General features: G+C 44.7%; 1 protein-coding gene across 1 annotated transcript in view; it reads left to right on the forward strand.

Annotated features, from left to right (window-relative positions):
* MYO7B (myosin VIIB) overlaps positions 1 to 18474 on the forward strand; it is an 80376-nt gene that overhangs the window by 30438 nt on the left and 31464 nt on the right. The window contains exons 16-24 of the mRNA XM_056850333.1: positions 309 to 461; positions 2619 to 2717; positions 3180 to 3274; positions 5035 to 5119; positions 6344 to 6562; positions 10672 to 10836; positions 12404 to 12616; positions 13510 to 13671; positions 18056 to 18136. Coding sequence (XP_056706311.1) covers positions 309 to 461; positions 2619 to 2717; positions 3180 to 3274; positions 5035 to 5119; positions 6344 to 6562; positions 10672 to 10836; positions 12404 to 12616; positions 13510 to 13671; positions 18056 to 18136 — 1272 coding nt within the window. The remainder of the gene's footprint in view (positions 1 to 308; positions 462 to 2618; positions 2718 to 3179; positions 3275 to 5034; positions 5120 to 6343; positions 6563 to 10671; positions 10837 to 12403; positions 12617 to 13509; positions 13672 to 18055; positions 18137 to 18474) is intronic.

Consider the following 18474-nt stretch of genomic DNA (forward strand, 5'->3'; position numbering starts at 1 on the left):
TGTATCATGCTTAGTTTGAACTTTAACTTAAATAGACCAAATGGTTGAGATACTTAAACTATTTCAGTGGATTAACCCTATTCATTTCAGATTTTAAAATGAATTAAAAATAAAACCTAATGCAGAGCTATTGGCATTCCCTCTTTACTCCTCTGCTTAACCTTCTACCCTATTTGCTGAAAACGTGGTTCTAACCCAGAGAACTGTTTCTCTGATATATGAAGGAATAGGCAAGAACACTCTTATCTGTGATAACATGCACAGTTTTCTTATGTGGTGAATTTGGCTGTGTGTTCCTTTAATTTCAGTTGTTTGATCGAGAACTCTGCATTCGACAGTTGCGCTATTCTGGGATGATGGAAACCATTCGCATTAGGAAGGCTGGCTATCCAATTCGCTACACTTTTGCAGAGTTCTTTGAGAGATACCGAGTCTTGCAGCCAGTATCAGCTCGAGAAAAGGTATGTAAGAAAGAAGAAGAATTTATTGCAATCTCATCAATTCATTGCAATCTCATTTTAAGGCCAAGCTAGTTGTTATGTTGAACACATGACACACTTGCAGTCCCTGTGTGAGTTCACAGGAAGCTGTGAGTTCTCTGTGGTAACTGAATTCCCAAGCACAGTCAAAGGGTCGCTATTTCCCCTCTTGGTGGCTGCATGTGTAGCTTATCAGTACACATGCAGACCCCCAACTGGGCAAATAGCACCCCCAGAGCTGTTGCAGGACAGGAAAGTGATGCAGGGGAGAAGGTTGAAGCCCCCCTCTCCCACCCACACTCACTGTGATGCCACTCCAAATCAGGGATCCATACACTTGGGAATTAAATTCCCATGGGGAACTCGATATTGCCATCTGACTATAAGCCCCCATATTGGTCATATGTTAAACGTAATGTCTAGTTTGGGCATTATTGTGGCAATAAATGTGCTGATCTGTATATGTAAGAGAAGAAGAAGAAAAGAGTTGGTTTTTATATGCCGACTTTCTCTGCCACTTAAGGGAGAATCAAACCGGCTTACAACCACCTTCCCTTCCCCTCCCCACAACAGACACCCTGTGAGGTAGGTGAGGCTGAGAGAGAATGACTTGCCCAAGGTCACCCAGCTGGCTTCGTGTGTAGGAGTGGGGAAACAAATCCAGTTCACCAGATTAGCCTCCGCCGCTCATGTGGAGGAGTGGGGAATCAAACCCGGTTCTCCAGATCAGACTCCACCACTCCAAACCACCGTTCTTAACCACTACACCACGCTGGCTCTTGTTTCTCTTTGCATAGCCACAGGGTAAAATTCTGTACATTTTTCTTAGGGCTAAATTACACATGATGTGACAGTTCCACAACTAAAATCTCCTATAATTTTTTGAAAGCTAATTAAACCCGCTGGAAGCAGCACTGAACATCAGAGTCTAGTCACTGGGGATGGAATGTTTAACTATTTCCTCCCATGACTCTGTTATATGATTTCAATAATACCTCTGAAGCTGCAGTTGGCCTCATGGCTAGAGTAAAATAGGTATGGTTAGATTCAAGTCCAGTAGCACCGTAGAGACCAACAAGAGTTTCAGCGTATAAGCATTCAAGAATCAAAGCTTCTTTTGTTGGGCAGGTATAGCACTTTTCTGCCCACAGAGATAAATGCAGCTTTAGAGGGGTCATTTAACTCATGAAAGAGACATTGGGCATTTCTGCATTCTCATTTTCCTTGCTTGTAAATTCCTGTTTCATCAGTGTTTTTTTCCAGTTCCACATGCATTTTGCTCCTTCAATTATATATTATGCTGGCTTATGTCCGGCATAAAAACCTGCAGTTTAAATCTGCAGGGAAGTATGGTAGACATAAACTGGTGTAATATCTAATCAACCACTAGAGGGAGCAAAACACTTGCAGAACGGAAGAAAACCCTTAGAAAAAAACCAGATTTTACAAACGAGGAAAACAAGAATGCGGAAAATCCCATGGGAAGCAAAGGTTAAAACTCTCTTGACATCTCATCCCTGATGAAGCAGCCACAACGGGCTTCTAATTAGCTTGCAAAATACCATAAGCCTTATCAGGGGAACTCACCTTAAACAGTAGACATTGTGTGGCACTATGAGGGAGTGCTGCAAGGGAGGAGAAGGAGCTTCCAGTTTCCTGCCCCTGCTGTTTCCACTGGCAAAAATGGCAAAAGAAGGAAACTGGAAGCTCCCTTCTCCCCACTTGCAGCACTGAGCAAATGAGCACTGTTTAACTGTGTACATCTAACTGTGAGTCCAGTTGCGCACCCATGACTGGACTCATGTATGGCATATCATGTATCTTGGCCTGCACAGGGGTACACATCTGTAATTACAGAACTGGCACATCACATGTTGTTCGGCTCTTAGTTCTTCTTTAGCAGCTGTGGTAGAATTTTAATACTACATTTTTTAAATGACAGTATTGCTGATGATATCATTAATACGCATATGATGGGTTGTAATTAATTATTAAGAAGAAGGAGCATGTCAAAACTACATTAATGTAGGAAGGCACTTCTAAAGCATGGCCATTTTGATAGTACTTTGAAGTGCCATTTTTATTGAAATCACGCAGTGTCTGTATGTTGAGCCCAAATCAAATGGATTTGCATTCTAGGTGAAGAACGATGCTTGCCAATGCTGCATTTACATATGTGAGACTGTGATAGGAAGAGCTGATGAATGGAAAATCGGAAAGACCAAAGTTTTCCTGAAAGTAAGTTACAAGGGTTATCTAACAGATTTGCATTGTACATACATACATATGCATGCATACCTGAGTAGTTGCCCCTGCCCGCAATGAAATCAGTTGGCTTAGACCCGAGTAACTTTGTGTAGAATTGCACTGTATATTTCCCAAGAGCTTACCATCTTCATCACAGAATCTAATTCCTTGATAGTGTCATTGAATCTGTGCCACTTCATCATATATAGATTACATGTTTGCTGCCCTTGATAACTCCTACATAGGCCATCAGAAAGTACAGTCAGCAGTGGTGGGTGTGTAGTGTTAGGTGCGGAATAACAAGAACAGATGTTTCCTCCAATTACTGTCTTATTACTGCACTTCATTCCAAAGAGGAATAATTCAGCTCCCAGAATGATCTGTAAGCAGTATGTTCTCTGGTTCTGTTGTGTTACAGCCGTATGTGAGGATTTCTTTAATATTCTTCAATAGGACTATCATGACGCAGTACTGGAGGTGCAACGAGACAAAGCGCTCGCAGAGAAAGCGATTCTTATCCAGAAAGTGCTAAGGGGATTCAAAGACAGGTAAAGCAGTGAACGAAAGCAGTGCTCTTAAAAGTAGTAAACAAAAACAGATGATTCCTCTCCATTACATCCCTAACCTGTGCACAGCCTGAAGAGGAAATGTCAACAAAGGGCTGTGGTAGCCTGGTGAAGAAAAAAGGAAGGCTTGTGGCCTCCCAGGTTGTTGCCCAGCCTAGAGGGGTATGGCCTTTCTCTTTTCTATGTTCATGCTAAGGTGGGCAGAGTGAAGGAAAGGGAAAACAGCCACTTTGAAAACTGTTGCAGGCTGAGGAGCAGGATATAAATGTATTAATTGTATATTGTTGTTGTTTACTGTTTTATTATTTAGACTGGAAAAGTCTAAATGTTTGATTGTGAGGTTGATGTACAATTTAAAAAGAAATATTGAAAGAAATACATAAATTCCTGTTTTCCCACCCCTCACTCAGCCAAATCTAGGATAAACAGAGGGACTTAAAGTCCCTTTGCCTCTCGGATTCTTGTGTGGACACAATCTTCTGCCTATCTACCACACAGGGACAGCTGCCCTGGCCTTGCACTGAGGGGGATCTGTGCTGGGAGCCCCCACCACCCTCCAGCCAGCTGCCCCAACTACTGCCCTGAAGCCCCCCCATTGCAGAGTCACCACTGATCCCCCGTGCTACCTGAGACTCAAGCGGGCTGGGGAGGGGGAGGGAAATCAGCTATAGTGTGGTTGGGAAGTCACCAACCTACAGCTGATTGCCCTCCCCTCTGCCTGAGTTATTGTGGATGGGGCCCCACCCTAACTTTTTGCCTGGGCCCCCAGAATCACTAACACTGCCCCTGTTACCACAATATAAGCAGAAGCTATGGGAGTTGCTGTCTGATCACATTACGTAGTAGCTAGCTGTAGACAGACAGACAAACCATGCTGGCAGGAAAAGGAAAAGAGAAACTAAAGATAAAAGGAAGCGAGAGGGGAAATTAGGATACAGCTGCAATAAACAGTAACTTTTAAACAATAGGTCCACAGGGGCCCACTGATTGGCAATGCTGCTTTCCTGGAAACCTTATTGGAATTCTCTTTAATTTTTTTCTTGTATGAATTGATTAATGCTCTACAAGGGTAGACAGAGATAGAGAGCAAGAGGGAGAGGATTGAGTGGGAGCCAGCATGGTGTAGTGGTTAAGAGCGGTAGTTTGGAGAGGTGGACTCTGATCTGGAGAACTGGGATTGATTCCCCACTCCTACACACGAAGTCAGCTGGGTGGCCTTGGGCTAGTCACTCTCTCTCAGCCCCACCTACCTCACAGGGTGTCTGTTGTGGGGAGGGGAAGGGAAGGTGATTGTAAGCCAGTTTGAGTCTCCCTTAAGTGGTAGAGAAAGTCGGCATTTAAAAACCAATTCTTCTTCTTCTGCACTGTGATTGGAAATATAATCTCAGCAATATCTGCTGAACATTAAAGGTACAACATAAAGAGAAGGAAAAAGAGCAGGTGACCCTAGGAGTACTGCTTGTATACATACATGGGAGAGATAATTCAGATACAACTATTCTCATTAAGAAAAAGCAAAATGTGTGGAGAAAAAATATATTGTACTTGTGCTCAATGCAAATACAAAGCTTTGTTATTTTTTTGTCTTTTTTGGGAGATCCTTCATCTGTCCATGTAGACGGTCCCAAGTCTCATTGTCAGTTGTTGGTTACACTGGTCCCACTTTGGGGTATTTGTATTAGCATATTATTCCTCTAACCTTTATATACAATAAATGGTCTCCTCATTCCTTCTGTTTGTAGGAAACAGTTTCTGAAGCAGAGGCACTGTGCTGTGGTTATTCAGACAGCCTGGAGGGGCTATTACTGTCGGAAGAACTTCAAGATGGTAAAAAAAAGTACAAATAGGATACAGTGTAAAAACTGGGTCCTGCAAAGCTAGGTGTAGCATTCAGAGAGGTTGCTTATATGAAAGATGACAACAGACATGATTTGCACTCAACAAGTGACTTTTTACTTGAAGTGATGTATCTAAGAAACTGTAATGCTTCTGTTGAACTTAAAAGACAACTTTTTGCCCTGGATATGCTTTAAAACGCAAGATACCTCTGGATCACAATACAAGAAAAACTTCTCAATAGCTCTTGGAAAATGTCTTGGCCTAGAATCTAAAAGACCACCCAACAAGGCTAGTTTGACATGCCCAGCCAGTTTTTGAAGTTGTGTTTCTTGAATAGCAGTCCCTCCAATTGCATGGCAAACTGCTTTTTAATTTGAGGGGACTTCTTAAGGCAGGTTGCCATGTGTCAAAAATCCCATTGGGTGTGCCCAAGCCCTTAGGGTCCCCTAATGTAGCTCTTTGGATTGTGGCCTCAGTTCAGTAATATTTTTTTTAATGCAAACACTGTGCAAGGGTCTATCAAATAATTTCTTTATCTGCCAGGGAAAATAATGGTTTGCATGTAGTCCTGATGGAAAAACTAAAGTGCTCTGAATTAATCTGTTTTCTAGCTGTAGTAAAGGTTTCTCCGAGGGTATTTCCACACAGGGACCATTTTCCAGTGTGGATTCATTGCAATGAGTGAAAATAATAGGGTAATGTCTGGTCCTAAAAGGTGCTTTGTGAGCAGGGTTCTGGTGGGGCACAAGGCTACCGAGTGGGAGAGTTTCCACTCACACTTTCACTTTCAGAATTATTATTATACCCCAAATTATAATTTGAAACAGTTGCTGCTGTGCAGGAGGGGACCCCTCCTCAGGATGCTGCTCGCTTCCAGCCTCCCCTTCAGCTTCCCAGGTATGACCTGAGCCCATCCCAGCTCAACTACATCTCTATTTTGAAGGTGGAACAATGGAGCTGCCATGCTAAGCAAAATACTCTTGCATGCCGCACAGATGTTGAAGTTTGTCTATCCCTGTATCATACCGTCACTCGTCGGTTTCATAGCTTATCTCCATTTTCGTTATATCTTTGCTTTATTTCTTCCATTCCTGTATTTCATCTCCTTTATTTCCCCCCTAAACCCCATTTATCTTGCTGTATCCCATCCCTTTTCTTATTTACATCAGGCCTTCACCTTCCATTTTATCTTTTTCTCCTCTTTTGTGGTAGATCATGCTGGGGTTCGAGCGCCTGCAAGCCGTTTTCCGGGGCAGACAGCTTGCGAAACAGTACGAGACAGCCCGGGCAAGTGTAATTAAGTTCCAAGCCTTGTGTCGAGGATACCTGATGCGCCAGAAAAAAGCTGAACAGCTGAAAGCTGTGTGTATCATTCAGGCTTACGCCAGGGGGATGTTTGCACGCAGGAGTTTCCAAAGAATGAAGACAGAGGTATGGTTGGCTAGGGGCTGCATGCTACTATCTCTGTGATGCATGGAAATAAGTTTGACATCAGCCAATAAAAATTCTATCTAGGAATTATTTTAGTATACTCATGGTGCAAAATAGCTTTGTATATTCATTATGGTCTTCACAGAGGTAAGGGTGATATAGTCTTGGCAGATGCAGTTATCTTGGAAATCTTGACAAGGGCATAAAGGCAGACCCACAAACCTGAGGAATCTGTGGACTCACACACATCTTCACCCCTTGCATGTACCTAGCTGATGAATGGGGTTATAGTTTTGCAGCAAATCATAGTTTGCTTTTACGTCTGAACCAGTAAACTTTGGTTTTTGCTTTCCCTGCAAACAGGATTCCAAGCAGTGCTTTGAACCTGCTTTGGAATTCTGGTTTGCAGGGAAAGCACAAACCATAGGTTGCCCATTTAGATGCCATGGCAACAACAGTTTGCCATGAAAGCAAAATATGAAAGGCAAAGCATGGAAGCTTGAAAACTCCCCCACCCAGGCTTGTTCATACACTAGCAAATTGTGGTTTGCTGATTACATCGAAACCACTTAGTTAAATATATTGTATATGTTTAGATATATTGTATTTGTCTTAATGTCTTGTGCATATAACATATTTGTCCATTCCCAAAATTGCATGAGTTAATTTTAAAAGAGAGAAACATTTTCTTAGACAATTTTTGAGCCCTTAAAAAAAGTAAAGGTAAAGGTCCCCTGTGCAAGCACCGGGTCATTCCTGACCCATGGGGTGATGTCATATCCCGACGTTTACTAAGCAGACTTTGTTTATGGGGTGGTTTGGCAGTGCCTTCCCCAGACATCTTCCCTTTACCCCCAGCAAGCTGGGTACTCCTTTTACCAACCTTGGAAGGATGGAAGGCTGAGTCAACCTTGAGCTGGCTACCTGAAACCAACTTCTGTTGGGATCGAACTCAGGTCGTGAGCAGAGCTTGGACTGCAGTACTGCAGCTTACCACTCTGCTCCACGGGGCTCTTTTTGAGGCCTTATTGAGGGGGAAAAGCAGAATTTAGCAACTTTGAATGTGTTGTCTGCCTTTCAACACAGTCATGAAAATATACGGACACAGATTTGCAGAGTTAGGTTTTAACAGCAGACTTCAGTAGTCACTCATAAGCATAAAAGGCAAGCCCATCCCCAGTGCAAGTTTTACCTTGACAGCTGGTGTGTGAATGTCAGGGTGGGAATCATGTGGAAATGGGGGAGTACAAAGTGATGAAGCTGACTAAAAGCAACCATAGTTCCTGTTACCTGCAGCAGCAACGCCTACTTGAAGGCAGAAAGCTACACTTGGAGGACGAAAAGCATCTCCTTCTAATAACTGGAGCCAAGAAAGCCAAGGAAGAAGCACGTAGAGCAGGAAAGGTAAGTTTTCTGACGTACCAACTTACAGGAGCTGGTGTTACAGTTATCAGCCTCCAGGTGGGGCTATGAGATCCCCCTGGGATTACAACTGCTCTCCAAACAACAGAGAAAGGAAAATAGGATCATTGGCCATTTATGCACGGATGAATTTGTTGCTTCCTCAAAGCTCTTTTTTTAAATCCGCCTTTTAAAACGCTTATTCATGGCACTGAATCAAATGAGAAAATCCGATATTGATTGGAGCCTCGAATTATGCAATGGTATCCCAACGGGCAGAACTTTGCTCCGATAGGGCTGGGTTATCTCAATGGTGTTCCTCCCACAGCCATTTACCCACCTCTTTCCCCACCCTCTGTCTTCCCACACATGCGTGGGGCGCAGCAGCTACCCTCGAAAAAGCCTGTTTTCTGTTGGTGGAGATCTCACTAAGGACTATGTCGTCCTTTTTTTATTTCTCCCCGATAAAATAGCGATATACTCCCTCATGGGAGGTCTTGCCTTGGATTTGCTGCTCTCCGAATGCACATCTTCCCCACCCGAATTCTCAAAACTGAAAAACAAGAGGTCTCAGCATTCACGGCAATGGAGAAATATGCATCTACAGAGCGGCAAATTCAAGTCAAAACCTCCCATGCAGAAGTATCTTGATTCCCAGAGCAAAGTTTTCTTGCCAGCCCAAAGCAGAGGCTGCAAGAATCCCATCTGCACAAAGAGAAGCAGGCTGTGCGTTGTGTGCCTTCTGCACAGGGTAAAAGGACTGGGAGGATCACCCCCCCCCCACACCGCCTTCACCTTAGAGCAGCAGCTGTTCACTGGAACCTCCTGAATCCTCGCAGACTCCCCCCCCCCCATGGCCCTGCTCCTCCAAAAAGAGAGGAGTTTTTCCTTCAGGGAGCAGAATTCCAGAAGCTTTTCCCAGAGCATGCAAAGAATTCCAGAGATTTTCTCCTGCAAGCCCCCCCCAAACAAAAGGCAAAATGTGGGCCCAGTATCCCAACCTCTAGAGAAAAGGAACAAAAGCTATTGATAGAGAAGTCTACCGCTTTATCGCAAGAGTTGGAAAAAAAATTTCCTGCTTGGGAGGGCATGCCTTGGATTTGCCGCTCTCTAGATGCACATTTTCCCCAACGGAATGTTGAACACTCAAAAACAAGCACCCCTGCCTGCTTAGAAAATTCACGAGAAAATATGCATTTATAAAGCGTCTAATTAACCTCAGATGTCATGAAGAGGAACATGGGAGGACTTGTCATGGATTTGCCGCTCTGTAGATGCACATTTTACCCAAAGAATGTTCAGAAGTCAAAAACAAGCACCCCTACTTGCTTTGAGAACTCACTGGGGAAGATGCATCTACAGATAGAAGGGGTGGGGGGTTATGAGGCCATGGAAAAACGTTGCTGGGATCTGAGAAAGAGTGAAGCAGGAGAAGAATATGCTGCATGGCAGTGGCGATATATCGATAAAGCGATATATCGAGAAAGGAAATGAAATAATAATAAAAAATAACAGCGAGTTGTTTGCATTCACGCCGCACTCCGCGTGCGAAAAATGAACAGGGAAATGGCTTCCTCCCTCGACGGCAGGTTCGGAAAGGGGATGGGGTCGGGAAGAGCAGGTAGGTGGTACAAAGGCGGGGGAAGACCTGGGTGGGCGGAGGAGAGGCGGGGACAAGATCATTCGCGGCTTTAATTATTCATGCAACCTAGCATGGATTCTTCACAGTCACGGCGGGGCAGTCCAAAAAAGTCGCGTTAGAAGTGCTTTTCAAAAATGCGCAATTTGTGAGCACTGGCTGCACAGTGGCGTCTGATTCATCAATTTCCTGTGCAAAACTAAAAAAAACCTGCGGGGTACATCAGCATGGACCGCGCAGCAAATTGCCATGCATAAATGGCCATTGAGTACATGAAAACAAAGCTGGGACATTTTCACAAGTAATGTTGAGGATGTCTGGAATGCATTACTTCTGATTCTAATGAGACTGAGGACTTTTATGCATGGCTGTTTCCCTGGCGGTCACCCCCCCCCAACTACTTTGGGGCTTTGTTTTGATTATGCATGGATTTTCCAACTTTCAGAGGTTGCCTCACTCTCCTTGCAAGTTTCCACGCATTTTGCCCACATTTTCTGGATGCATCCAGCATCCAGAAAACATGGGCAAAATACATGGAAATGTGCGGGGAGAGCGGGGTGACCTCTGACAGAAAATCCTTGCATAATCAAAACAAAGCCCCAAAGTAGTCCTGGGGGGAAGGGTGACCGCCAGGGAAACAGCCATGCATAAAAGGCCTATAAGTGGAAAGCAGCCATTATGAAGTAGACTGTTAAGTTCTAGCAGAGTATTTTAATTTGATTTATAGGAGCAGAAAATGAAACAACTGAGATGTGAAAACTGCCAGAGGGTATAACGAGATGCCCTTTTGTGAATCCTTATTATCCTTTGCATGAGTCCTAGTTGCGAGTTATGTGATTCTTGTCTCTCTTTATGTGAATTATACTCTATTGGAATCTGCTTTATGTTCTGCTTCCTACATGCGCTTAGTGACTAATATTATAACTCTGCCTTTACTGGCAATGCACATCCAAACTTTCAGAGGTGTCTTCAAAAAGATTTGTCTCTGTGAAATATGGACAGGTGTAAGGGTTCCTATTCCAATAAGCTCCTAGCTTCTGCTCAGTGGAATTCTAATATGCATTTACAGGAGCCAGAAAAAGGTGCTGACAAGACAAAAGAACAGGACGCTCATGACAGTAAACACAATGAACTTTATGACATCATCAGCGACCAGGAAATGGTGGACAGAGTGTTTGGTTTCTTACCTTCATTCATTGGAGGCCAAGAAGGACAAGCTCCCTTGGGCTTTGAGGTAAAAACAGCCATAAATAAACGAGAAGCCTGTACATTCCCAGGGAAGCACTATTAAAATTCACCTTGACCTTTTTTTTTACTAAGTGTAAACAGAATTGATAAAATAAATTGGAACAGAAAATATAAATATCTTAGTGGTCATGACATTTGATATTGACGTTTGACATTGTTTCTGAACAGCTTTCCAGACTACCAGTCTGGAGGGGGGGTTCTTTAGTACCCACCTCCCAATGCTCCTTGTCAGTGCCCCCATCGGCTTCAGAATTAACAGGGGAGGTCCAGGGTGAGGCCAAGCACAGGGCAACCTTCACCAGGTGTGAGGGGTGGGTGGGAGCTAGGGTTGCCACCTCTGGGTTGGGAAATTCCTGGAGATTTGGGGGCAGAGCCTGAGAAGGGTGGGGTTTGGAGAGAGGAGGGACTTCAATGCCATAGAGTCCAGTTGCCAAAGCTGCCATTTTCTCCAGGTGAACTGATCTCTATCAGCTGGGAATCAGCTGTAATAGCAGGACTTCTCCAGCCACCACCTGGAGGTTGGCAACCCTAGTGGGAACTGCCACCAAAAGCCAGCTGCCCAAGCCCCAGACAAGACAGGCGTGAGCAGCCACCACAAGCTTGTGAAATGGGGCAAGCATGAGCAGTGGCAGGAACCTGATCTCCCCCCCCCCCACTTTGTTGAGAGTGTTGGTTGGGGGCCTCCAAACACAGGGCCTGGGACAGTGCCTTGGTTGCCCATTGGCTAAGACCGCCCTTGGTATTCCAGCACCTTGCTCCTTCTCCTGCCTGCTTCCTCTTTCAGAGCCTACAGATGGTAGCCAGATAATTCCTCCTCAGCCTTCTTCTCATCCTCTTTAAATGCAGCATAGCAAGTTGTGCATGCCTCCTGGCTGTTTATCACCTTTCCTTTTAAGCAAGCAGTTGGCTGCAGCCCATCAGTTGTTGCTGTAGCAGTTTTTTAAAGGACTAGACCCCTGGGGCAGCTGCATGATCATGTGGCAGTCTCACTCTGGGAACTCCCTAGAAAGTGGAACAAAGTAGTTTATCTTTCCATCTGTTTAGTTTAGTAAAGTCTTGCAATTTTCTCATGTGAGATGAATGCCAAATAAACATTGCCTAATTGATTGACTTGAACAGAAAGCAAAGACAAAATGGAGCCCCAGAGGGCTCTGAGTGAGATTTGCTATATTCCAGATGGGATAGTGAATTAGAATCAACAAATAACTCTCTTTTGGTGAGCAAAAAAACACTGTAATAAGAGAGGATTTGGTTGTTCCAGGTGCATGTGATTGGTATATATGCATCAGCTTCCCAGTGCATATTTTCAGGATGCTGGGTTTTGCACTTTTTTAAATATGGAAATTAGTCTCCATAATGTGGTCACTAGAGGTATTACTTCATGGTGAAGTGGACATCATGCATACTGGTACTTATTAATAGCTGACATGTCCAGCATTGACATTATCTAGAAAGTACCTGCATGCATCATCTGTAGCTTACTATGGCAAAATGGGAAGCAAGCATTAGAGGGGTAGAACCAAAGCTGTGCTTTCTGTTTGTGTGTGCTGTAGGACCTGGAGACAAAAATACCGGAACTGAGTGAGGTAGACCTGGATATGATCCCAATGACTATGGAGCTGGTGGAAGAGGAGACTGATGACCTAGCACAATACACATTCCCCAAATTTGCAGCCACTTACTTCCAGAGATCCTCTACACACACACACATTCGGCGGACATTACGCCATCCGCTGCTCTACCATGATGAGAAGGATGATGTTCGGGTAATGTAAACATTCTTATAAACTGTACTTAAAGCAAGTGTGGTGTAGTGGTTAAGAGTGGTGGTTTGGAGCGTTGGACTCTGATCTGGAGAACCAGGTTTGATTCCCCACTCCTCCACGTGAGCTGCGGAGACTAATCTGGTGAACTGGATTTGTTTCCCTGCTCCTCCACATGAAGCCAGCTGGGTGACCCTGGGCTAGTCACAGCTCTCTCAACCCCACCTACCTCACAGGGTGTCTGTTGTGGGGAGGGGAAGGTAAGGTGATTGAAGCCAGTTTGATTCTCCCTTAAGTGGTAGAGAAAGTTGGCATATGAAAACCAACTCTTCTCCTTCTCCTTCTCCTTCTCCTCCTTGTCCTTCTCCTGCTTGTTTTGGTTTTTTTCATGCAGGCCACTGAAAATACCATTTTAAATAATCCACAGCAGAACATGAATGTTGGGCTGCAACACTGGGAGCCCAAACTTGAGTCTGAGGGGTGGTGCCTTGCAGTGCTGGAGCTGCTAGTATCTTGTGCTTGTCAGGGAGAGGGGACGAAAAGACCCAACTCCATGGATCTGAGAATATAGTGATTGCACCAGACTACCCATAACCCACCAATTGTGGAGCAGCATACTGATGACGCCCTTGTGATGGCTATACATGGAAACAGCCAATCAATGCTCATTAATGCCAGTATGCCTCCTTGACATCATCGTGCTGCCACCCATGCATAGTACTCAACAAGGAAGGGCATGAAGGAAACGCAGCTCACATACCCCGCTGTAGAACGGACCGTGGCATGTGGCAGTGGTAACAGCACTGATCAGCTACATTTGTTTTGTGTAGGGGCTGTCACATGGGTGCTAACTAAATGTATGGAAAATATCTGACAGTGTGTTCTGTTCTTACTAGGCATCTCTAAATGTTTGGACTGTCATCTTGCGATTCATGGGTGATATACCAGAACCAACAAAGAACATCAGCAGTAAGAACATCTCTGAGGTGACTCAGATTTATGGTAACCATAGCAACAGAAGCCAATTTCCACCCACAACCAACACCAGTCCTGAACTGGTAAGAGGGTTGCAGCTAGTAGTTTGTTAGATTTTTTAAAGTGTGTTTACTCCTTCTGTGTTTAATAGTGCAGTCCTTAGCAGATTAACATTCTTCTAAAGCCATTGACTTCAATGGACTTAGTATAACTTTGCAGAGGATCACACTGTAAATTTTGAGTGAAATACCAGATACCTGCTCTTTTTTGTGTGGTTTTAGTTTTCATTGGTTATGGTAAAGAACATTTGCTTTGTATTATCTACTCTTACTTTGCTCATATATGTGATAGTATTTTCTTCTTTATCTTCACACTTCTGTAACTGGGCTGCCCCTTTGCATATGTGAGTGCGTTTGCCTGTGATTTTTTTTTTGGCCGTTTTTATTTCTTACCTCTTTGTAATATCAGAGAGAAGTGGACAAAAAGTGACTTGGGTAAGAGAGAGAACAAATACACACCTGGTGATGTCTACAGTAGCTGTTCAGGATTTCTGATTATTTCTGTCTGTATTTTCATAGTGAAGTAACTTGAAATGGAGAACCTGCCCCTCTTGAAAACTGAATTTTCCCTTTTAGTGATGTGGAGGGTAGTTTTTACACTTGAGCCACAGTCACGTCCTGTTTAAGGAGAATCTCCACATTTTTTTTTTTTCAGTTTTCCTTTAATTTTGACAAGTTTGGTATTCAAGTTATACATTCATGTTCTAAGGGTGAGCAGGCAAGATGGAAGTGTTTCTACTTTTCCAGTCTGGAAGGGTAGGGAGCTCCTCCCCTGGTAAAGTCATAAGATTGACCTGTTCTTCCAGCTAGGAGTGGGCACTATCCAGATTGTACAGTCTACCTCCAGGACACATTCACACTTACACTCAACATTATTTTGGTCATACATTGTTCATCTCCTTTAAACTTCCTCCAGCTCATGTGCTCATGCACACAACTCACATTCATACTAGGGCCATGTATTCATCGGGGGTTTGGGAGGACCACTTTGCAAAGGCTCCAACTTTCCTTTTATCCCTTAGAAGCTCCTTGATCCATTGATCTTGAGCAGCTAGGGTTTGAGGGATATACCGTATATACTCGCGTATAAGCCGAGTTTTTCAGCCCCAAAAATGGGCTGAAAAAGCCGGCCTCGGCTTATACGCGGGTCAATACGGGGGGGAGGAGGGAGGAGGGAGGGGGGAAACTTACCGCCGTCGCTGCCGCCGGGCCCGTGCCGCTTCCTGCCGCCGGGAGCGGCCTGGGGCAGCCTCCTGCAGCCACAGGAAGGCTGCCCCGGCCCCCCCGGCCCCCGCCGCCATTTTTCCCGGGCGGGAGGGGCCTTGGGCAGCCTCCTGCAGCCGCAGGACGGCTGCTCCGGGTCCCCCTGGGCCTCGCCGCCGCTTCCTCCCGCCGGGAGCGGCCTGGGGCAGCCTCCTGCAGCCGCAGGAAGGCTGCCCAGGCCCCCCCGGGCCGCGCCGCCGCCGGACCCTCGCCGCTGGAGAGCCCTGTCAGGTAAGCCTGCGGGGGGGGGAGGGGTTATAAGCCGACCCTCGGCTTATACGTGGGTGCCTAATTTTTCCCCATTTTTGGGGAGAAATTAGGCACCTCGGCTTATACGCGGGTCGGCTTATACATGGGTATATATGGTAAGGACTGAAACAAATCTTGCCACTGACAATGTAGCCTTGGGATCCCTATCGCTTAGTAGAAAAGGCATTATGTCAGTCAGACCCAGAGGCATTAGATTTGTATGTTAAAAGGGGGGAGATATAATGTGATCGAAGTTCCTCATGAAAGCGGCATTCCAAAAGGGCATGAGCTAGTGAATCGATAGAGCCAGAAGAGCAAGGACAGGTCCTGTTTGGATATGGTATATTCAAAATTCTGCCCTGCATAACCATAGAGGGGTTAGCATTCAATCTAGCTAAACAAAAGGCTCTAGAAAGACGCAGAGTTGTCAAATAATATGTATAAGCAGGCAAACCACGTGGTGGTGGTATTCCGAAGAACTGGGATGAACAAACACGGCGAGCACGAAAAGTAGTGCTGTTATAATCAAGCTCTTTAATGCGCTTTTTAATTTTGGTGGAAGCTTCAGTTTTCCCAAGATCTAATAACATATCCTGCGAGAAGCCCAGCAACGACAGTTTCTCATCTAAGATTTTTTGCCATGAGGATAAAGGCTCCTACTGCTTTTGTTTCCCTTAGCTTCTCTGGCCAGGGCAAACGCCTCACTGATCGTTGGAGATCTGAAAGTCTGCATTTTATTTTGCTTCAGTCACGCGGGGTGATGTATTACAATTAAAGTAAATCTATTGAATGTATCACCCTGAAGATGTATATGACAAATCCACTAAGTATGAGATGGTTGCAAAAATAGGATTCATCTAGCACTTAGTGGGGCCATGTTATATTGTTGTTATAGACCAGGGGCTATGAGTCTGATCAGTGAAGATTAAAGGAATAGATAATTGGTCCATGGTTTAGCTGAGATTTGCTTAACTTCCTGTAATTAGTGCTTGCAAACTTGAATCAGTATAATTAATGGGGACAGTCTAGCCTGTCAGTAAATGTACTATTGTTAATTGTGAAGCATTTTGATTTTGCCAGAAAACTGGGTCATAGTTCATTAGGGCTCTGTTGTGTGCAAAGAAAGCACTACATTCCAATTACATTGCTCACTACACATGTTTTATAGCACTGGAATAAAGATAGTCTGGGTTTTTTTCTATTAATACGCTAAGTCCTCAGCATGACCCTAATCCTGCTGTGCTCTCTGGAGTGGGAGCAAAGTTACAACAGGGGTTTCTGTAAACTAGAGAACATCTCAGTTCACCTCCAATAAAACTGGTTTGCAGCAACTAGATTGTTTGTTTGCAAGTCCTCCAAAGGCCTTCCCATTCTTGATCTAGAACAGGGATGGGGAACCTCAGGCCCGGGGGCCATATGCGGCCCCCGAGAACATTTTCCGTGGCCCTCGGGAGCTCTGGGGCCGGGTGTGTGTGTGTGGGGGAAATGTGGAGGCTGGGGCCTGGTCGCATGGGGCTGGCGTGCACAGGTGTGTGTGTGGGGGGGAAGGCTTTTCTTTCTTTTCTTCCTCTTTTTCTGTCACTCTCCTTTCTCTCCCTCTCTCCCTCTTTTTCTGTCTCTGTCCGTCTCCGTCCTTTTCTTTCTTTCTCCCCCTCCCTCCATTTCTTTCTCCCTTTCTCTCTCTTTTCCCCTCCCTCCCTTTTCCTCTTTCTCTGTTTTCTTTCCTTCCTCCCTTCCTTCCCTGTGGATTGGCTGCGGGCTCAGCCCCCCTGGCGCCTCGTTTGCTCGGGCCCACCGCTGGTTGCCCTCCCGTCTGGGAGGGGGGACGGTGGGGGAGCAGGGGCTCCCTCCAGGCCTTCTCTGCATGGCCTCCCCGGGGTTGGCAACCTCCAGGTGGTGTCTGGAGACCTGGCAACCCTAGCCTCCCCCCCCACCGGGAGATCTACACCTGGTTATGGCCCCCGAATGATGTTATAAATGTGCAAATGGCCCTTGGCAGGAAAAAGGTTCCCCACCCCTGATCTAGAATATCCTTCAGATATCAACTGATGCTAAATTACCAGAATCTGTTGTATATTCTAGAAGCTGGACAACGTTCTTGGGTGTGTCGTATATCTCTATGCTGTCATATAAGTCACTGTCGTATAAGTCACTGTGCTCCCATGGTGCAATGATGTCTTATTGCTATTCAAATTTTGATTCTCAGGGTACATGGAATGGGCAGAGAATCTCAGTTCACCTCCAATAAAACTGGTTTGCAGCAACTAGATTGTTTGTTTGCAAGTCCTCCAAAGGCCTTCCCATTCTTGATCTAGAATATCCTTCAGATATCAACTGATGCTACATTACCAGAATCTGTTGTATATTCTAGAAGCTGGACAACATTCTTGGGTGTGTCGTATATCTCTAAAAGTCACTATGCTGCCATGGTGCAATGATGTCTTATTGCTATTCAAATTTTGATTCTCAGGGTACATGGAATGGGCAGAGAGCCATCACTCAGGAAGACATGGTGCAAATTATATTTTACCTTTTTGATGTGACTCCAGCCTATGCTGTATAAAAATGTTGTCTAATTTGAAAGTTTGCAAAATATCTCAAACACTGGTCAGTCCAATAAGGAATATAACTGCACCTAGGTACAGTACACCTAGATCCTTTGGGATCTAAATTCAACTTGTTTAGCAGCATCCACCATCAAATGATGCAGTTTGACATGAGACTGACATTCCTGAAAAGTTTACAGGCAAAAGTTCCCAAGACTGCAGAGAAGGGGCTTCAGCCCAAGGTGGTTCCCTTCATCTATGTGTTTACTCTCTAGATGACTTTTTCTTAATCCAGTGGTTTCCGGTGTCTTTTGGGGATCAAGCTTTACAGTGAGTATTTCTTATTTTAGAGAGACAACAGGAAGGATAGCAAGCTTTCCAAGATAGCTTCCTCTGTGAAGCTAAAACTTAGCTCCAAGGTAACTGGAAAGGTAGGGTTTGTGTTGTCTTGTTTTCCTCAGCCTCCTGTAGCTTTCCAAGAATTGTGACCACCACCACCCCCAGGCAAAATGTCCTTTTTTGTACCTTATTACAAACTGACTCCCATATTTTTTGTAAGTGTGTAGTAGGATAGAGGGCCTGCACATGTTTGTCCCCCACTAGATGTATGACATAATATGTAACCTGAGATGTACATGAATATGTCCAGTTCTCACAGTTAGCCTACCACAAAAAAGAGTTGGAAAGATCATGAAAGTTCAGGCATTGTGCATATAGTTGTATGTGTGTACTTTCTTCATCACAACTTACATCATAAATTAGGGGGAGG

The sequence above is a fragment of the Euleptes europaea genome, chromosome 5 (assembly GCF_029931775.1).
Source record: "Euleptes europaea isolate rEulEur1 chromosome 5, rEulEur1.hap1, whole genome shotgun sequence".
Lineage (NCBI taxonomy): Eukaryota > Metazoa > Chordata > Lepidosauria > Squamata > Sphaerodactylidae > Euleptes > Euleptes europaea.